This window comes from Acromyrmex echinatior, chromosome 19 (genome assembly GCF_024713525.1).
Source record: "Acromyrmex echinatior isolate Ae372 chromosome 19, ASM2471352v2, whole genome shotgun sequence".
NCBI classification, from domain to species: domain Eukaryota; kingdom Metazoa; phylum Arthropoda; class Insecta; order Hymenoptera; family Formicidae; genus Acromyrmex; species Acromyrmex echinatior.
In genome coordinates, this window is record NC_141870.1 from 5,223,734 (window position 1) to 5,245,100 (window position 21,367).

Here is a 21,367-nt window from a genome sequence, read left to right on the forward strand (position 1 = left end):
GTATTAAAAGTTTACCCGTTCTCTTTACCCCTTCGGGGACGGAACGTTCGTAGGACGGAACGGTTCTCGCTTGCGGGAAAGGGCCGGAATTCCGTTGCCGCATGGCAGAGCCCGAGGTACCAGGAATTCTGTAGTTACCTACGTACGTTAGTCGCCTCCTGTTTCGCTTCCTCGTTCCATCCTCCGTTCCGGTTCTACATCCCACCAGACCAGCCTGATCCCGATGTCGCCATAGTGTAAACCGGACCTTCTGACTATCGTCGATGGAAATCGAGACCCTTTGATATTGTACACCGGCCAGTCGTCCACGAAAATATTTTTGCCCGCTTGACTTTTATTCGCCGCTGGTACGGGGAAAATACCGTGAGCGCAATGACGACGCCGTTGCATTCTCCGTTCGAACGACTGCTCGCTCGTTTTCTCTTTTCCTCCTTTTTATTTCATACCTTTCATTACCTTTCATTACCGCCGTGGAAATACATGATAATTAAAAAATTCTGTTGCCCCGAGTCACTTTGATGGGGGAAGTTAAATCGTTTGACGGATTTGACATCAATTTATCTCTGTTGCTACACAGAAATCCTTTTCTAAGATATACGTACAAAAAGTATTTGTACAGAGAAAATATTTTTTAAAAAAAACTTTATTTAAAAAGATTAAATATTATCCAGTGAGAAATGAGAAATCATCGAATTGATATCGAATCGATATCGATACGATGATTTCAACATCAATTTGACATCGATTCGACGTTTAATTGATGATCATTTCTTGTTGGGTAATTTATTCATAAAGAATAAAACAGATTATATGTTTCTTAAAATTATATATACCACAAAGATGTGTATTAATTATAGAAAATATATCATCTGAAAAATAAGCGAAAATTAAAAATTCCATTGTTTGGGTACTCAAAAAATATTCGTACAGTCGAGAAATTTAGCTTCTAATGTCAGAAATACATACATATGAAGCTCGTTTGTTTGTGTTAGAACAGAATATATTCATAAAATTGCTAATTAATGTTTATTTTCTGCAAATAAGACTTCTTTTATAAAAAATTTCCTCGTACGAATACTTTGTCCTCTCACTACATGTTTTATTAGATGCATCTCCAAATATAGATGCATTTTATTTCATTTCTATTCCCGGTAGTTTAATATTTGAGTGTCTGATCTAGTTAAGTCGTGACTTGAAATCTTTGCTACCACATTTGTCACGAAAAACGGACTGAAAATTTGACACCTAATTGTATTACAAGATAATTTAAGTTTGGAGCTGTCAGATGAAAAGTTCCGCGGCATGAAATTTCCAGAAGCGTCAAATTAGTCAATTTGGAGAGGGTAAATAAGATCAGGAGGTCGTAATTCGATTTCATTCAACAAGAAAGATGCATTTATATTATATATCGCATGTTTTGCCAGGAATTCTGATCCGTCCTCGACGGATCGAGATTGCGTTCTTTTTACAGCGTTACAAACGAAGGCGTTATATTCTAGGCATCCGCGTATCGCTTGGAAAGCGCGTGCTTCGCTGTTATTCATCGAAGCGTGGAATGCATACTGCCGGTAGAGGTATCTATCGTAATAATTCCGCGAGCGTACACGCGCAGGCATATGCATCCGAATACTCGCGTTCGCGTTTATACGCTATCGCTGTCGAACCGTAAATCACCGCGAAATAACGGGCATATATGACGGCAACTATTGCATTTCTCGCGACGGGATGTACGCGACCCTTTTCCTCGACACATTACGACTGTCGTCCCAAGTAAACCGCTCGATGCTCGACAGATATCACGACACGATGCGATCGGACGTTCCTTCGTGTTTGCCTCTTGTTATTGCGATCGACTCAGTTTACTTAAATCAAATCGGTTTCTACGACGTGTTTACGTTCTTCCGGTGTATCTATGTCGATCAAATTCTACCGTACGTTTTATTCAATGTGGGAGGAGGAATATTGTCGCACCTTCTGGTTGAAAGAAGTTGCAATTGTTAAAGTTGTTGATTTTTCAAAAGAATTGTAATCGATAAAAGAAGAATAATACACGGAGAGAATTTTTTTTAAATTTACCCTGAAAATATGGTAGTTATAGATATACAATACAATACAATATTTTAAAGATTTCTACTATGCACTTTAATAAAATTGATCAAACTTATTTTATATTTTATTATTAGTTTATTAATAAATGAGAGAAATTTACATAAAATTCTTCGAAGGACTACTATAGTTGTCCCAGAACTATGATATTTTCAGAGTAAATTTTAAGAAAAAATTCTCTCCGTGTATCGTTAAACCACAATGTATACAATAAATATTTGTTTTTTTTTTATATCGGGGGAGATGTATTTTCAGTCAAACCTATCTGTCGATCTTATAATTTTAATAAAAAAAAATATAATGTGCCATTTGTGTATATTTTTTTTTTCGTACGGAGGAAATAGCAGGAAAAATAATACACATAACAGGAGTGCCGATCGTACTTGATTTAAAATAAAATATTAACCATCCTCCCCTTCCCATCCCCCGCCGATGAGTCTGGCATTCTTGACGAAAATTCCGTTTGCTTTATTTATGTATATTTTCGTCGAATTCCCCGCGCTCCTGCAACCGGCAGCAAACCACTCTCGTCTCGGGAATATTGTATGTACGGCGTATACGAGTAAGATGGTAGAAAATTTTCTGAGCTCAAGTCGAGAACGAAGCACAACTGCCTGAAGTCATTATCCATTGCATATGTTGGATGGAGTTAAACGTTGTATGTATATACATGCCTTTTTTTGCTATATATATATACAGGATGTCCCGAAAGTTTTTGCCAATCGCTTTTGTGTAGATAGAGCAGATTAAACTGAGTCGAAAAGTCCTCTATCATTTTGCAATTTTTGCAATAGTTAACAAAATATTAATTACTAAAAATTGCCAAATATTAGTTTTGAATAATTTTTTCCTCAAATACCATTAACTTTACAGAAAAACTGCAAGAGACAAAAATTATTTATTTCCTTCTCATAGAACTCTAAGAATTTTTTCAGAATTTATCAACTTTTTAATACTGTATTTTTTAATTTTTACCAACCATGAGAAAATACGATATTAAAAAATTCTAAAAAAATTTTGAAAAAATTTTTAGAGTTCTATGAGAAGAAAATAAATGATTTTTATCTCTTGCAGTTTTTCTATAAAATTGATAGTATTTAAGTAAAAAATTATTCAAGACTAATATTTGGCAATTAATACCTTGTTAACTATTGCAAAAATTGCAAAATGGTAGAGGACTTTTCGAGTCAGTTTAGTTCGCTCTATCTACATAAAAGCGATTGGCAAAAGATTTCGGGACACCCTGTATATATATATATATATATATATATATATATATGTGTGTGTATATGTATATGCAGGTTCCGCATAGAATATATACGCAAATCTGATGCGTTTCTCGATCATTCGTTACATTCGTGAGCTATTGAGTGGGACGCAACCATTCCACTTTTTTCGTTCTCTCGTCGATCATACGTGGGGTGTAAAAAATTTTGTTCGTATTGGATGCATGTCTAATCAACGTTCGAATATATTGGTTCGCGTGTTTACATCGGGGACAAGCGGCGAAACGTTAATAAACATTTGTCGTTTGTAACAATGTTGACAACGCGAATATGTTTTTGTCTCTTTGTACCAGATGGAAAATCGTGCCTGGATTGAGTTGCAAGATCGAGATTTTTCGAGATTTTTTTAAATTTTTATTTCGAAGAGAGAATTCGGGATTAACCTGTTAATAAAAAAAAATTTTTAGAGGTCCTCCCTCTTCATGTTCCTCATTTTGCGCGCCATGCGAATTTAACATAATTGTACGCGAATTTTTGTTCTCGTTGGAGATAAACAGCATTTTGTCGTTTTATTCATGCGTGTTCTTATCGAATTTTCCTCGCATTTTCGTTCTCTCCCTCTCTCTTTCGCTTTCTTTCTCTCTCTCTCTCTCTCTCTCTCATTTTTATCATACCGGGGATTGTACCGCGCGAATAATAAAGCTAGCGGAAAATGTTGGCGGAGGGTAGCGAGAGATTGCTGCCGGAAGGTCCCTATGTAACACGGGTACGTATACGTTACGGCGTTTTAGCTCGTCATTGTTTTCCCGGAAACTTTTTCGCCCGTTGATGCGGGCCGTAAACTTACTATTTTCCCTCCATGTAAACTTCTTCGTGTACAGGTGACACACTTCTCGATCCTCCCATTTTTCGATGTTCCATAAAGCGGCCAATAAAACAACTTTCGCGTTCTTTCCCTACGTGTTCGCCGTGGTGGCTTTGTCATAAATGTGTGTGTGTGTGTGTGTGTGTGTGTGTGTGTGTGTGTGTGTGTGTATTTTACGGTTGGAATAGATATTGAATTCTTCTTAATAGTCTTCAACACACTATATGTTTACCAAAAATTCGAAAATTTGTTATCAATGATTCTTAACTTTAAATGCATCTGAAGAAGATCCTTCCTTAGCGGTACGTGCTATTAACTCTTTTGCACACAGTGGAGTTTCTCGCGCGATATTTTGTTTTTTGATTGGTGGAATATTTTAAAAGTATTATATTAATAATGGAGGAAGGGATTATAGAATACATTTTGTTTTATTGAAATAATCCAAATATTTCATGTTATAATGTCATAACTACTTTTAAATCGGTATTCATAGTCAGTTCTTACATTCAAAATAATACAAGTTTGTTAACTATAGAGTGATACCAACAGAACGTAATTCGCAAAAAAAGTGGAAAGGAAAAAGAGATTGCGAAATAGAAGGAGGGATGTATAATTATCATTAGTATGTAGTTGCGGAATAGGGGGATGGAATGTTACCAATTAGTATGTACACAAGGTCTGTTTTCTGTAACTGAACTTTTGGAACTTAAAGTGAAATAGATATATGTTTGGTATTTGGCGAAAGCGAGAAAGAAAGTTCTAGTGCAGCTTAATGCAGAAATAAAAAACAGACTTGTAGTATAACTTTACACGTCGGATATATGCACACATTTCGTTATCAAATGTAGTTCAATTATATCATTTGAAAGCCTCCAAACCAGATTGAAGTTACAAAATTAATACCAACATATTTCTCAAAATCACGCAAAGAGTACACACCTATCTATTATCCGCAAAACTAAAATGTTTTACGACAATGCAAATACTAATGATCAGTGGCTATGTTATAATATCTTATAAACGGATTGTAACGAAGTAATTTGATCCTCTCCAAAATACAACGCAAGTACAAAATATTGTAATTTCTCATCCACAATCGTTCCTTTTTCTGTAATAATAATAATAATAATAATAGTAATAAATAATTTTTATTGCTGTCACACAACACTGATATGATAAAGCACAAATATTAAGTAGAGGAGAAGATGGTATTATGGCCAATGTATATATTGTGACCTCTCCTAATATCTCTGCTATTATATAGCGAATCTTAATGATTACTTATGGAATTATTTGTTCAGTAGCTCGCCGTTACACCAAGACGCTAATATACCAATACTCAATAGCCAGCACTTATTATAACGTATTTTTACTTTCAAGTATTTTAAAACGTTTTTGAGGTACATTTCAGTATTTAGTTACACCTACTTCCTCATTTTTCTTAAACATAAGTATATTGTCATATGAATATACGTATTTTTGAGTGTGTTATTTGTTATTCAACATTTTATTTGACTGTATATATTTTGAGTTATTCTAATTTAAACAATAGCATGGTATTTTGTTAATGTGGCTAGGTGTGTTGATTGCTTCTTTTTCGAGATTTTTATAAAATAATTATTTGATAATCGATTGTAGCTCTACTGTTAATCTATAGTTTATATTACGTTTACTATTTTTAGTACTGAGATTTTAGTACAGAGTAATGTATTTGCATATATTTTAAAATGTTTTACTTTCTTATTAATTTTGTAATCAAATACTGTTTTCTCAACAAAACTAATATTTTAAGGCTATTCTTATGGAAAGTCATATTTTTTTCTTCGAGTCATTATGCAATATCGCCACATTTTTATTAATAATACCTTAAGTAGAGATGCAAAAATACCGTAAAATTCAACCTTACAATTACTTACGATAAAATTGCGATAAAATGGTAATTTATTGGTAATTTTGATAAAATTTGTCTCTTATAATTTTATGCATAAATGGACTGTATTTTCATTCTTATGTATAAAATTAGATGATATATATTTTTTTCTTCTATTTCTATCATTTAATTAATTAATTATTTAATTTATTTAAAATTTAAAATTTAATAACTATAAAATTAAAATCATAGATGAAATTATTTATCTTGTGATTTTTCAAATCACATCATTACGTGATCTTTTTCAATAGGGTATAATTTAATCAGAACAAAGCTCACTAAACGTTGTCAATTAATATATAATTAATATGTTTTTGTTTGATGTATGTGATTATTTTTGTTCTTACTCTAGTAAAAACAGGACAGTCGCTAAAAAGTAAAATAAAAGCAAGCAAATAAAAGTATTAATCAGTTTATAAGATATAAAAAATATAATATAAGATTATGGAGAGAGAGAGAGATCTGTCACATTTTTTATTTTCAAAATTAAAAAATTTATTTAAAGTTTTTCTACTTACTACGTAGACTGTAAGTTTAGAAGGTATGAAAAATATAATTAACTTCTTAACTTTTAAGGACTACTGTACCTGTCACACTTTTTGTTTTAAAAATTTTAATAAAAAATTTATTTGAAGTTTCTCTAGTTACTACGTACCTATATTTTTTAATTATTCTATCAATATGTAATTATGTAACATCGAAATGAAAATTTCTATCAATATGTAATTATGTAATATCGAAATTTAAATTAAATAAAGTGTTTTTCAACTTTTTAACTTAATGATTAAATACTCTTAAATCAAATTACTTTATCTTTATAATTTTTTTGTAAATTACCATTTTACCAACCTCCATAAATTACGGACTAATTTACCGTAAATTACCGAATAAATTATCGTAAAATTTGATCATTTTCATCTCTAACTCTAAGTAATAAGAATTAATTCAACGGACAATATTTTAACGGATATAATTGTTAAGTTTTAAACTTAAATATTGATTATTAACAAAATTATTGTGTAAAATGTAACTGGAGTGCTATAATACCACTTTTTCCTCTATATATGTATATTATAATTTTCTCATTCATTGTAGTCTTCCATTCGTTTACAGTTATAGCGAAATATCTAATTTTATACATATATATTATATTTCTTGCGTAAATATACCGCTACAAACTCTTACATACATATTTTTGGTGTAAATACTGTTACAAATTCTTAAATGGTAAATATTACCATTGTAACAATCTGCTTGCACAAAGGATTGCGCATTGCGACAGATATTTATCATCGCGGTGAACTTTGAAATATGTCTCGCGTGTGTCGATCTCTCAAGCTCGTTGTCATCGCGACTCCGCTTTTATTTAAACGACCCTTCAAAAAACGACAGCGATGTGGTTGGTTGGCGATCGTTGTTGGCAAGAAGCGCGTCCCATGTACCCGGGCTAATGGAACTCTTTTATCGAAGGCTCGACTTTGCAGGACGGTCGATACTTTATATTTGCACGGACGAGTCGCGGACGTCATATTTCCGAGGTAGCGTCAGGAAAAGAGGGACAGAACGAAATGGAATCCCAGTCTATGGACTCGTCACGCGCGACAGGAGCTACGAAACGACCGGGATTTCGTGAGAGTAGAGGGGCTCGGATGAGAAGGATCGGAACCCGGGTAGGGGCAGCGAGAGACACGCAAAGGCCTGTTGGGATTATTTGCACGTCGCTGGAATGGAGATGGCCCCGCTTGGTCGGAACTTGCGCGAATGCATGCCGTATAGTGCACTGATCGCGCGCAGTCGATTTGCAGGCGGACAGGGGACTATGAATTTTTCCGACGAGCACGCGATTCAGCCGCCTTTGCGCCTGTTTTTTTTATGAGACGACAATATAGGAATTTAATAAAACTAGAAATAAAGGAATTTATATATTTCTTTGTAATTTCACATCAATTTTTTTCTAAAAAAATATAGGTGTGATTTTAACACCACGCACGCGGTGCTTATATAATTCTCACCGCGATGTTGATATAAATTATAGATTTAATAAATGTGAATTTAATATCATAGTTATTATGCGTATGTTAAATTCTCACTGTTGATATTAAATTATTCAAACCATGTGTTAAATTCACGTCAATATTTTTAAAAATATTACACGTGGAATAAGCAAAAGGTTGATTTTTATTTGAAATTAGAAAGAAAAATATTTCTTTATTTTTGATGTTTCACACCAACACTAAAAATGATATTTAACACCCATAGTTAAATCCACACCCATATTTTTTAAAGTGTAATGTTCTTTCGGAGAAAAGGATGAGTTTTGTACAAGAGGTAGAATAACAGTTTTTTTTTTAATCTTTCAAGCAAAGAAATATCATTTTTCGGACAAAAGCTGTACTACCTACAGGATACATATATTTCTCTTTTGTTGCTTTTGTCCGAAAAGTGGCAATTTCCAACTTGAGTTACACACGAATGATATTATTCCCTTTCTCCCTTTTATCTGAAAAAAATAGTAGGGAATAGTATTTTTTTCACCTGAAATGTATTTTTGTGCGTTTTTTTCGTTTCTTGAAATGTTGAGCGATTGCTCGTCCCTAACATCGATCGAGCCTGCTGCGTGTCAAAAGACCTGACGACGACGTATTTTGTCGGACAAACGACACGATTAGGGCGGTGATCGATCGATGTTTAAAACGTTCGGAGTGATGGAGGATGTATTTTCGTAAAATGCTTGATATCGTGCGTATGTTCTCCGAGATCGATATACGCGGCGCAATGTCGCGCAACGCTATCGAGGAAAAATGAGGAATGGAACTTTTAAGGGGTACGCACGTCAGCCAGCCAGCCAGCCAGCCTTCCGCTCGTATCACAAATCGATGTCGTCCGCATTAAGCGTAAGGTCAACGGATAGAAAATACGCGTCCCGCGATTTTCATAAAGCGTCAGAATTCGACTTTTCCTCGACGGATTCGCCGAGTATGTCGTTCGAGGAAATGCTCGCACACAGGGCACATATGCCCCTCGCAGTTTTAATACCGTGCTTATGATTTATGTATCGGGATACATATTGCATCGAATCCTCTCTCGCATTAATGTTGACACTGGGAACGAAGCGTTTTCTCGTACTCTGCAGGGGAGAGATTTTTATGTTCCGTGCAAAGGTTCGTTCGGATCTAACGATTTTCGACATATGTTACAATATATTGGTGTTTTAAACATGCCGTATTTTATTTTATATATATATGGATATTACTTAAGTAACATGAGAACTGTATAAAAAACTTCTAGAGTACTGTAGAGAATAAAAAGAACCAATCAGAAATATTCATAGACCAGTTGATAATCTATCGTGTTGATCTATGTGTTTACGTCCCTGAAAATGTTCGCACGAATTTTGGAGTAGTTTGCATTAAGCCATATAAGAGTAAATCGCTAAAGAGTCCATAAGACAATAAGAGACTACCAAGTTTGCGAAACGAGTTCGAGTTAAAAATCAAATAGTTTTTTCCGTGAACAAATAATATATTCCATAATAATATATGAATACTTAAACATTATTCAAATTTATAAAAAGTCGATTCTCGATCGATTATTATCGCTTAGATTGTTAAGACGAAATTCGTTGATGACTGAACTTTGTTGTCTCCATGTAATCTTTAATCGTATAATAAATTACTTTGTTTGATAAAAAAAATTTTTTTTTAACATTGAAATAAGAAGAGTTAATTTTTACAATTTTTTGGAGGCTGAATATCCAAAATCTTTTCCAAATTGCTCTATTATATCACATTATTTTGAGAAATTTATAATTAAAGTGGCATTTTTTGCAACTATTTGTCATTTTACAGCTACGGTAACGTGGTGGATAATTTTACTTAATCAAAATTAAGTATGTTGTTAGTATGTTGTTAGCATGTTTCCCTCAAAAGGATTTTTTAGTGTCAGCTATAGTCAGGGTCACCGCTGATGGATAACGCGCTCATATACAAAAAGGATTTTACTGTCTCTTTTAACATTTTTATTTTACAAATCTCTTAAGTAAGATATTTTTTTAATATTTACGCTTTAAACAAAACGTACATGTGAAAGTTGTGTTCATAAGATTCTGTTTTTATTGAGCAACACATTTTTATAAATTATTTATTTTATTTGATATTAGTGTTATTGTTATAAACATAAATTTTAAAAATAATAACAAAAATCTAAATTTTTTTATATAAATATTTTAAATACTAAAAATGACTTATGCAAAGTTTTATTGAGATTCACCAATTAGTTTATAACAAATAAATATTTCGTTTATTTACTGAACAATTAATATCTGCATCTCAATGTCACTTTACGTAAATATTTTTGAATTTATAAAGTACTTATATAAAAAAATTGAGATTTTTATCATTATTTTATAATACATTTTCATATATTTTTATTAGAGTACAAATTAAAAAAATACTTTTTATTGAGAAATAGTTCATTTCATACAGATAGCCAACTATCTCTAATTTTTTTGTATTACTTTTAAATGCAATTTAGAATAATCTGTAATTTTTTCAAGTAATTCTTAACATATGGCATTTGTCTTACAACGTCTTTAAGTAAAAGTTTTAATAAAAAGATGTTTATACTTATATTTAACCACATAAAGGTGTGCATTTTTATGGTTTATTAATATTTTTTAAACATGACGATCGCATCTGTGACTCGTATCACCTGGTAGTGTCGAATTACAATCATAATTCGAGGTGAAACAAAAGCCTACACGCCAATATCCTGATGAGAGGGTGGAGTAGAGTTTATCGTGGGGGGAGGTTACAAAAGCTACTCAACGGAAGAGCTTTAAAAATGAGGGGTTCCACGCCGGAATACAAGAGGAAATTTCAGGGAAGCCGAAGCGGTCATAATCTTGATTGATGCAAGCATTCGTCACTCGTTAAATTCCTTCCCCGTGCACGAACCTGACGAATATCCCGACGGAATAGAGTTGCAAATTAGGACTCTGTTACATCATTCGCTCTCTTTCCTTTAAAAGCGACTTCGTTGGCATCCGATGAAGAGAGGGGAAGGGTTGGGAACTCAGCTCTCGAGACCGCTTGATAATGCTTCTAAATTTTCATTACCGCGCGATGGAAGACGGTATCTAGAATGCCGGTGTGTAAACGAGTTAAAGTAAGAGAAACGGTCATACGGAGAAGAAGTCGCACGTAGACACAGTCGCCATTGTGCCTGGTAATTTGCTACGTCTCCGTCTTTATACTAGCGAAGAGTCCTAACAAATGCGTCACTTTAAGCACTGCTAAGGCTACTCGTGACTGTGATCTATAGCTCGCGACGCGGGCGTTCGGTGCGGCGGTTTGTGTTCCGCGACGTCGCCTAAGTTTATCGAGCGCGAAACATTTCTAATAAATGTTTTAATATCAGCGTAGAAACGGAGAAATTCTCTCGAAAGCTCACGCTCGCGAAATTACTTACAGAGAAGGACGTATTTTAACAAAGACTTTCGAGAATTGTCTCTAAAGACGCGACCATTCTTATTACTTCGTGTACGGTAATTCATCGCATTTAGTGTCGTCAGATGCTGCCTCGCAACTCGAACAAGGCGCACTCGAAGGGAAAGGAAATCAAAGCCGTCTCTACACAATACGCTCTCTTACGAAGCGTAAATCCGGTTTATTCTGCGGTAAAGAGGATACAATGCGGGCGAGTGCGCCGAATCCATTCCGCGCACATTCGGTAGACAAACAATAATTACAGAGACCTCAGTCCCTCGGATGGCGCTCAGGAAAATACTGATGCAATCTCGAGTGCAGCGCCAAGCCAGCCTCAACCTGGTGGAAGAGCCACGCTTTTATTTCCTCGGGAAACGGAAAACGATGTTAAGTCGGGACGGCCGTCGCCGAGCCGTTGGCTGGTGCATGTACCTCGTCTGCCACCCTTCTCGTATCCTTCAGAGTCCTTCAGGAACTACCCTTTCCCCGCGCGTTTTCTGCTTAATTCTTTTATATTATTAAGTTCCTAACGTATCCTGAAAAGAGAACCGCGAGCATGGCTGTGACACCGAATACACGTTTCACAGTCGTCGGGATAACTATCTTCGCCATAGCGACGCCTGATTATCGCTGAGAATCTCGCGAAATTGTCGCAATAAGCGTCGCCAGCGTCGCGACGCTGTGTGTGACGGCCATGTGTTTTTTTCTTATACTACTAAATTCTTTCCTTTTCAGGCTATTAAGCAGAGAATGAAACGGAAGTCGAAGCAATTCTTAGCCTTTTCTTTAGAAATACAATACATGGAAAGAACGATTTTGCTAAGATATTTAAAAATTCAGGTAGATTCTGTTGGATCATCAAAATAATTATGTACAAAACTTAAGCATGAGTAATGCTGCAAAAAGTTTTGACAGTCTAGCAACTAGTTTGAGTGATCTACATAATCATTTTAATCGAGGGGATAATCACTTAATGTAATCGTGGGACAAAGTTGCCGAAAATTATTATAAAATTCATATGAAATTCCGGTGTATAATCCAATAATTAATATACAACTGTGAGAAATAATTGTGTAATATTAGATAAAATCGTTTATTTTATCAAATGACTTCATAATATGAGCTGAACTTAAGTCATTATTCCAGCTTTTTTTACAGTCACTTTATTTATGATGTGAAATTGATTTTTACTTTTTATGAATATAAAAACGAAATAAAAGTAAATTAAATTGATAGATAAAGCAAATTCTCAATATTTTCTACTTCTATAACAAACGTATTTTTTCTTTATTTTGGATTTATATCATTTGTCAACTTAAGAGGCTCATAGCAAAGAAAATTATTTGTCATCAGATGAAGTTGTATGAAACAAATGAAATCATATAACCTGTGAGACAATATTTCAGCTAGTGATTACCCCCTCGATTTTAATATAGTCCAACAAAATTATTTTCAGATCTGTATCTAGTTAGATTTTTAGATACGAAACCATTTTTCTATGTGTGTAATTAAACTTGTTAAATGGTAAATTTTTTAAATTTTGCAGTGTATTTTTGAAATAATAGATAATTTTTTCGATGTTGGAGAGAAAAAAGAGACACGTCGTTGATTATCAGCGTTCCGCGAATTAACAAAATTGAATGGATGACTGCGAAGAAAATTTCGATCCTCCGCTGGTCGTTTTTTTCTCTCTTTTCTGCTAATTATCTTTTTTTATGCGCGAGATAACAAGCCACTGATGATTATAGCTGCGATCGTCCTCGTTCACGAGACATTCTAGGAGCCAAGTTCCCCCATTTAGGAGTCGAGTTTTGTTAGAACGAAACACCGTCGAATAAAAAGTCGATACGCGCTTTTGCGGAATCGAGGTGTGCCCGACGTGGCTGGTTATCGGAGCTTCTTGGTTCGCAGACACCGAACTATGCGTGTAAGGAGACATTCCCTGGTTTCATCGACACACCGAGAAACTTCCGGCTGCTTATTTTCGCGCAGCGGAGAGAATTTCTTTCTCCAGTTTTGCTGTTGTCACGGTTTGTTGCCTATTGTCGACTATCGAGCAGAACAGACAACTACTTTCGTCGCGCATGGGCGCCCCGTTTCCTCTCGGGAGGCAAGAATTGTTCCGGAAAACGACCTCCGTTTATTTCTATCTTTATATTATTGGATCCTTTTGTTTCTATGATTAGCGAAATGTCGTAGAATGCGTGGATTTCGCATGATGGACGCGTTATTATCGGATATGTTATAATTTTGTAAAAAAAAAAAAAACGAACAATTTGTTCGTTTCATTCTCGTGAAAAATTTTATTTTAACGCACGATTACGTTTGCACAGGGCGCTCAATTTGTCGACGTGAGCGAATCTAAAGCGCATATTTGAGCGTAATTTTAGATATCGCGTTTAAACCTAAAGTGGACTCTAAATTCCGCACTCGCGAAATTGATATCGGCCATGTCCGCGTATGCAAAGTTGCGTTTATGCCGTACGAACGCGGTGAGCGAATGGATTCGTTGTAATGTGAACGATGACGATCGAAAGCTAACAGATGTATTCGTACGTGTTCGCTGCTATTTCCCCGCAGAACGATAAACCGTCAAATCATTGAAAGAGGTTTAATAGAATATGTACATGTGTGTGTGTGTGTGTGTGTGCGTGTTTGTACGCTTTAAATTCTACGCACTGAAATTTTGAATTTCAGACGCAATTAAATTGAACAATAGCTTAAAATTAGGAGATAACAAGTGACGAGAAAAATATATTTAAAATATATTCCTTTGTCCTTTCAAAAAATCGAAGTTTAATCGTAATTTCTGATAATTATTCTTTAATAATAATTAATAAATAATTATTTATTACATAGTTAATTTATTATATTGTTACGTCCGGCGCATCCTTAAAACTTTTTTTTTATGTTCTGTCTCTGCTTTCTTGCGCCGTCCGTTATAACTTTTTAATACCTTCAATTCTATTAATTCTTTGATAAGCGCTTCGGCGTTAGTGGAGCACTCAATATACCGGAAACACTTACGCCTCGACCCGTCGAGCCACCAGTCTAGTCTCTCAGTAGACAAACAGACCTTACCACCTGCAAGGCCCCAACTTCTCTGCATTAAATCTATTGTACCATGTAAATCTTGGATAAGGAAGGGAAAAATAATAATGAAAAAAGCATTATTAATATAAATTTCACAATTTTTCTTCTCTCTCCTCCTCCCCCCCTCTCTCTCTCTCTCTCTTTGTATCCCTTTACCTATCATGTCCTTATAAAGATATGAGATATGAATCATTGTGCCAAGCATTTTCAAAATTGACATTCATTTCATCGAATTAATAGCTTGATCAGAATAAAATCGAGTCCATTGTTCAATTCTAAATAGTTAATTTAATTATTATGTTTAAATTCAATTATAATCAATACCTATCATGATATGTATAAAGGCTTTTGGTTTCCTGATCGTATCTGCCTACAAAGTAAATTTTCTTTTCTTCCTAAAAATCTCACGATCCCATTCTCTGTGTTTGACACACGCAAATCCCTGGACATAATAATATAATTATTTGTTACAGAATTAATTAATGAATAATTATTTACATAGTTACTTAATTAATAGCGATTTCTATCAATTTTATTGGCACAATTGGCGTACTGTAAACGATAGTTTACGATAGTTCTGAAAACGTGACTCTTATCTTGAGTGTGGATATCAAAGAATAAATTTCTGAGAAACGCCATTTCTTAGCGTTTGTTCATAGTACTAGCCGTTGCGGTACCGCTTGCAATAATCGTCATACGATTATGATGTAATAACGCTCCGTGCTATTACTTTAATACGGTATCGCTTCACAGAGTTTTGCCACCTCGCACGTAATACCGTGATATTGAACGGCAACTTCCCGACTGCTGGTTTTCTCAGTGTGCTGCTAGCCACTCGAAAATGCATTTCTACTTGAATTCTTAACGATATTAGAAATCGACGATTTCTACAAAACGACAGTACCGGTTTTCATACGTGTATAAAAAGATTTCTGCGGACTTTGCGGTGTAAATTGTCAAAGAGATTTTTCTTTTAACAAATGGAGATTGAAAATGAAGATCTGAAGGGACGTTCAGCAAATTCAAGTCAAAATGCAACAGAGTGAAAAAAAATGGAATGGACATTCGCATAAGCTTGCGAAGGTATTGGATTCGGTGAACTGCTTGTATCGGATCGATAGTTGGATCGATGATACGTCCATCCGATGATTACACGGAGGATACCTATCGTATCACGACGATTCGATGATAATGCTTCGATAGGAAACTGTCGCACGAAACGTAAACGCGTATCGCTGCGGGAGCTGTTGTTTCACCGGTGGAGAAATATTTATGTTGCTTACACAATTACTCGGTACGATCTCTTCGGCCGCGTAGCGTTTCCCGCAGTGGAAAATAAAACAGCGCAACTTTATGATAGTTCAAATACGTGCTTGCGGCTTTAAAACGGTCGCGCACTATTCGATTCACCGCGTTTACCGCATTTTCAATGATTCTTTACATTGCGAATGATCAGATGGTCACGAATTTGCAACTATGTGCACGATAAAGTTTTTCCATTAACTCGAAATTGCAGTTTCAAATGTATGCAACAATGCGGAGCTTGAATAAAAAATTTATTATTAAATTTACGCTGTTTCTCTAGATCTCTCTCTCTTTTTTTTTTAAAGACTTTGTTTTATAGATTTCTATTTAACAACGTAATAAGATGGTATTTCGATCCGAAAGGTATATTCGTCGTGTTATTTGTATCATTTTTACTCTTCTTGACGCTTTATTTGCGATCGTAAATATTATGTTTCCAATTTTCACACATACGCGTGCACACTGATATAATACATTTCGCACGATACTATTTCTTCAAGCCTACGTGACGGCTGAAGGGGAAATGGTCAGGTCGTCGCGGACTGTCAGGAAAGTTATTGGATGTAGTCTGTGGCTCTCTATGGGATCATCGGGACGGTCGTTCGCCACGTACCAATTCGTCGTGCCGACCAAAATGTCGAGGAAACGTGGAATTAAAACATTTTCATCTGACGTAAACAGACGACGCCAACGGCATTACAGGGTGATGGGTCTGGCAGTATCTACCGAGTTTTATCCGGGTGTCGAGTTGATTTTCTTTTCGTTATAGACGTATTACGAGCATTGACATTTTTACCGTACAACTCGCGTTACGAACGTAATATACGGTATTATTTTCGTAATATTTTTGTTCTCGCTTGAATCTCTCTCTCGCGTTTATTTCTGCAAAAGATCGAAATGCACGCGAATGCGGATGATCGGGGAATCTAAAAAATTACTTTTACCGAGTGGCAGATTAAAATTGGTTAAAATTGATTAAATCGTCCAAATGCGCCGATGTTATTATTTGCTATTCGTGATGATACTATTACTTACAGAAACGTCTGATTTTATGATCAAAACATCGTAACGTTGTTCCGCGAGAAATGATTCCCGTTTGATGAAATGAGAATGAACAGCAACAAAAGGAAAGGGAAGGAGAAAAGAAATAAGAATGCAATGATTTTTTAAAGGCCAAATCGCGCGTAAAAATCGATCGTTCATAATACTAACCTGAAATGGATATTCCTCGATACTTACACTCTTTGCTTCAATAAACCTAGATTCTGGCGAATCTGGTGTTCGCTTTGGCTGCAAATCGATTCTCTCTCGATAATCGTTTGCATGTAACATTGAATTTTGATTGAAACAGCATTGTCGATGTACACTTGAAATGTATTTATTTTTAAACACTCGTATATTTAATTAAGAATTTTACTGGAGATTAGATATTTATCTATATATTAAATAAATAAAAGAAAATGATTTCAGATAAGATTTAAAGATATTTACTTTGCGAGATTTATTTCGCGGAATCTCTCTCTCTCTTTTTCTCTCTCTCTCTCTCTCTTTCTCCTCTTTTTTTTACATCTCTAATAATTTACTATTATTATTGTACATATCAAACTTTAATCTTTTAATATATTATGAATTATAAAATATTATGAATTATAATTGAAATAAATATACTATAAAATCGACCAATAAAAGAATAATATTTAGTTTGTAGCTGCTGAGCGTGCGCTAATTCGTAATTAGCAATTCAATATCGAAGTACGATATTCCTTCTCAAGCGCGAATTTCAGACACAGCTGACGATGTTCTTGTGCTTCGTTATAAAATACGATTAAGCACTTATCGTACGCCGACTGAAAAGGAATATATAATGAATCTAATATTTGTAATATTTTTATTTTTTATATGTTAGTTTAACTTAGTGATGCGAGTTATTTCGTTATTTACTCAGTAACTATTATTGAGAAATAATTTTAGTAACTGTTATCAAATTTGGAAAATAATGGTTAACGCACTAAACGGTTATTTTTAATATACAGAGTGTCTCAGACGACCTGTACACGCCGATGGCTAAAATGTCTCTTGAATGTCGTTCAGGATGTAATAAAAAATAGGAGGTTCCATTTAAAAAATTCAAAGTGATATTGCTCTCATCTTGATGTTACCCAAGATCGGACTGATCAGATCACTAAATGGATCATTTAGAACCCCACAACTTTTGTCTGAAATGTTTTTTTCTAAAATACTCTGTTTCCGAGATAAAAAGGATATATGGGTGGTTTAAGACATTCAGTATATCGTGTCTTAAATTTTATAAATAAAAGGTAAATTTCAAATTCTAAAAACGATGAAAATAATTTAAATTATCAAGTACATAAATAAAATTTTATTATATAATATTTCGTTTATATGTATATTTGTTAATTTATCATACTACAATAAAAATTAAATTTAAAAACTTTTTTTCCTTTTAATTGCTTTATATTAATCATATTCATATTTTTCAAATGAAATACGGCTCTACACAGAATGAAAATAAATTTGAGTTATAGTTAATATTAGTTAATAATTATATTGACATCAATTTTTGTGCATAAAATTTAGTGTTTTATATTTATTTGTTTAGGCACAAATATTTTAAATAATGAAATATTTTAAAACATATTTCTTAAGTGATTTAAATAATCCAAAAATGTGACTAAATTATAGAGTATTATAAGTAATAAAACCGTTTATATAACTAATACTTATAACTGTTTAAATAATTTGGTTATTTTGAAGTAACAGTAATAGCCATTCTACAATAAGCCATTAGTAATAAATCGGAAGTCAGAAGTTAAAAATTGACCAATTACAGTCAAATGTAAGAAGAATAATTGATACTAATGACTTATTGTAAAATGTATGTAACTGTTACAAGTGTTTACAAAAAATTAACGTTTAGCTCATCACTAGTTTAGCTTATATGTGTCTAATTATATTTTGGCATTATTATTTGCTCGAACACACAAAGAGAGAAATGATGTCATTTTTATCGATAAAAGTCTTTATTTAGGAAGCATTTATCGCAGATATAATACGAAGTTGCTAATGAGACAGTGTCGAGAATATGAGATCAAAGTAAAAACGTAATATCATGTTACGCGGCTTAATGTTACGTTTCGTCGCGAAATAAAGGTTGGAAGATAAAAATATATGACAATCATAATTACACATGTAACTACGCACGCCTCGAATGCACGGATGACACTGCATTGTGGAAAGTATCGCGGAAAATTTAATTTTTATACATTTTTCATATTTGAGTAAAAAATCATTTTAATATTTTTTTAATAGAATAAAATATCGAGACCACAATGAATACTATAATCTGTAATATAATTTCGACAAAATTGAGAATAAACTCTGTTCTGCATATAATTCTTCACACTCTCTGTTAGACGTAATATTACATTTTACTCGTAAAATTAATTAATGTAAAAACAGAAAATTCTGATTAAATCGAGCGGTCTAGTAGTAGAGCGTTTTGACTTTTAATTTTTTTACGTTCTCTATAGTTTGAAAACAGGAAAATATTATGCAAAAGCGCACATTGTTGGAATATTAGTGAAATGTACACGTAATCTCGTATAATGGCAAATCTGCCACAAATTTGAATAAATGTTATTTTCCGTTTACCATAATTTCGACGTCGAGGCAACTGAATACGGAGTCATATCTTATCGATATTATGATTATATGATCGTGATCATGGTAAGTCACGTTATACATATTGCCTATAAACGTGTTTCAACAAAGATATACATTAGCCATTTGTTTATAAGATTCTCAAGTTACGCCGATAATTTAGTATAAAAGAAATGATGAACCTAATTACAATGATGGTTTTTTTAAATAAATTAAATAAGAAGATCAAGACACACGTAACTATTTTTTCACAATATTTTAATTGCTGAGAAGTGTTGAATGTAATAATTATAATAATTAGAGAGATTTTTCTTAAATTTATATTATTTATATATAATAATTTATATATTATAAATAATATATCTTTATAATAAAAATCAGAAAAAATTAAAATGCGATTAAAGTGAAACTCATTCAATTCTTATTTAAACCAGTAAAGTGTAAGATTTTATTATCTATTTGTATTTGAAATTTTGATGCTTGGAAAATAGATCTAGACCAGACTTGCTAAAGGATGCAAATATAACTTCAAGAAGCATGACAGTGGAATATTTCATATTGTTCGTGCGTCAGCATGCAGCATCACGTACGTGTTAAACCGTTGTACGTGGTGGAAACTAAGTAAGTATTAGGAGTTGGAAATTTCGAACAGATTACAACGAGTTAACCCAGGAGGAAGTTTGCGTATACGAGGGCAGCACCCACTCAGATTCGTCGAGCAACATTCCGGTAAGTGAGATTGTTGTTTCGCAATAAACGTGATTGGTCGCGATAGCAAATAATTAGCTTTTCTCTATTTGTGCACAATTACAGTGTCTTACTATATCAAGTATATTTTATGAGTTTCGTATATTACATGTATATCCCTTCTGTGTAAGAGATAAACCGATAAATGATTGCATATACTTGCTTTTGGAGATTAGATTAGTCTAAATTAGACTATTCTAAATGAGATTATTCTCTATTAGTCTGTGAAATTAATTAAAAAATTATAACATGTTACATTTATCTTTAATATCTGTCCTTAGATATTAATTAAGAGTTATTAATTATATTGCATACATCTTACAATTACATACATACATATGTATAATACTTTGTTTTCATTGATCTGTTATTTGAAGTTAAAACAAAAAATAATTTTCTGCTCATCGATACTATGCGCAGCAATGAAATTGTAACACAACTACGTTGGTGTACAAAATATATAGATATGTGTGTATTCAAATTAAAGCGGCGCAGAAAATAATTAATATTTCAAAAAATAATTATTGCTTGTATTGAATTTTATTTTATTTAGTCTTTGAAAATCGATATTTAATAAAATGATAAAAAAGGTGATTTCCACACATACATATATATATATATATAATATATATAATATATATATATATACAAAAAAAGTCTTTTCTCTTTTTAAATATACGTAAATTGCTTTAAAATATTTTAAATAAAAATTTCTTTCTCTATCTTTGTTTTATTATTTGAGATAAATGAGTTAAATAAAAGGAAATTAATAAAATTTAATTTGAAAATAATAACTAATAAAAATAAAATATTTACCTCACGATTGCTGCGCTGTTGTTTTTCCTTTTTTTTGATCTTTTCTTTCCTTTTCTCGCACATATATAATACAACACTCACAAAAACATGGTTAATTACGATCCCGTGCGAG

The 21,367-nt window shown here is 33.4% G+C and overlaps 1 protein-coding gene across 1 annotated transcript in view; it reads left to right on the top strand.

Moving 5' to 3' along the window:
* The window catches only part of LOC105149046 (beta-1,4-glucuronyltransferase 1), an 80,510-nt gene extending 60,306 nt beyond the window's left edge, over positions 1 to 20,204 (top strand). Inside the window, exon 4 of the mRNA XM_087416079.1 lies at positions 20,184 to 20,204. Coding sequence (XP_087272205.1) covers positions 20,184 to 20,189 — 6 coding nt within the window. The 3' untranslated portion in view covers positions 20,190 to 20,204. The remainder of the gene's footprint in view (positions 1 to 20,183) is intronic.
* The last annotated feature ends 1,163 nt before the right edge of the window (positions 20,205 to 21,367 follow it).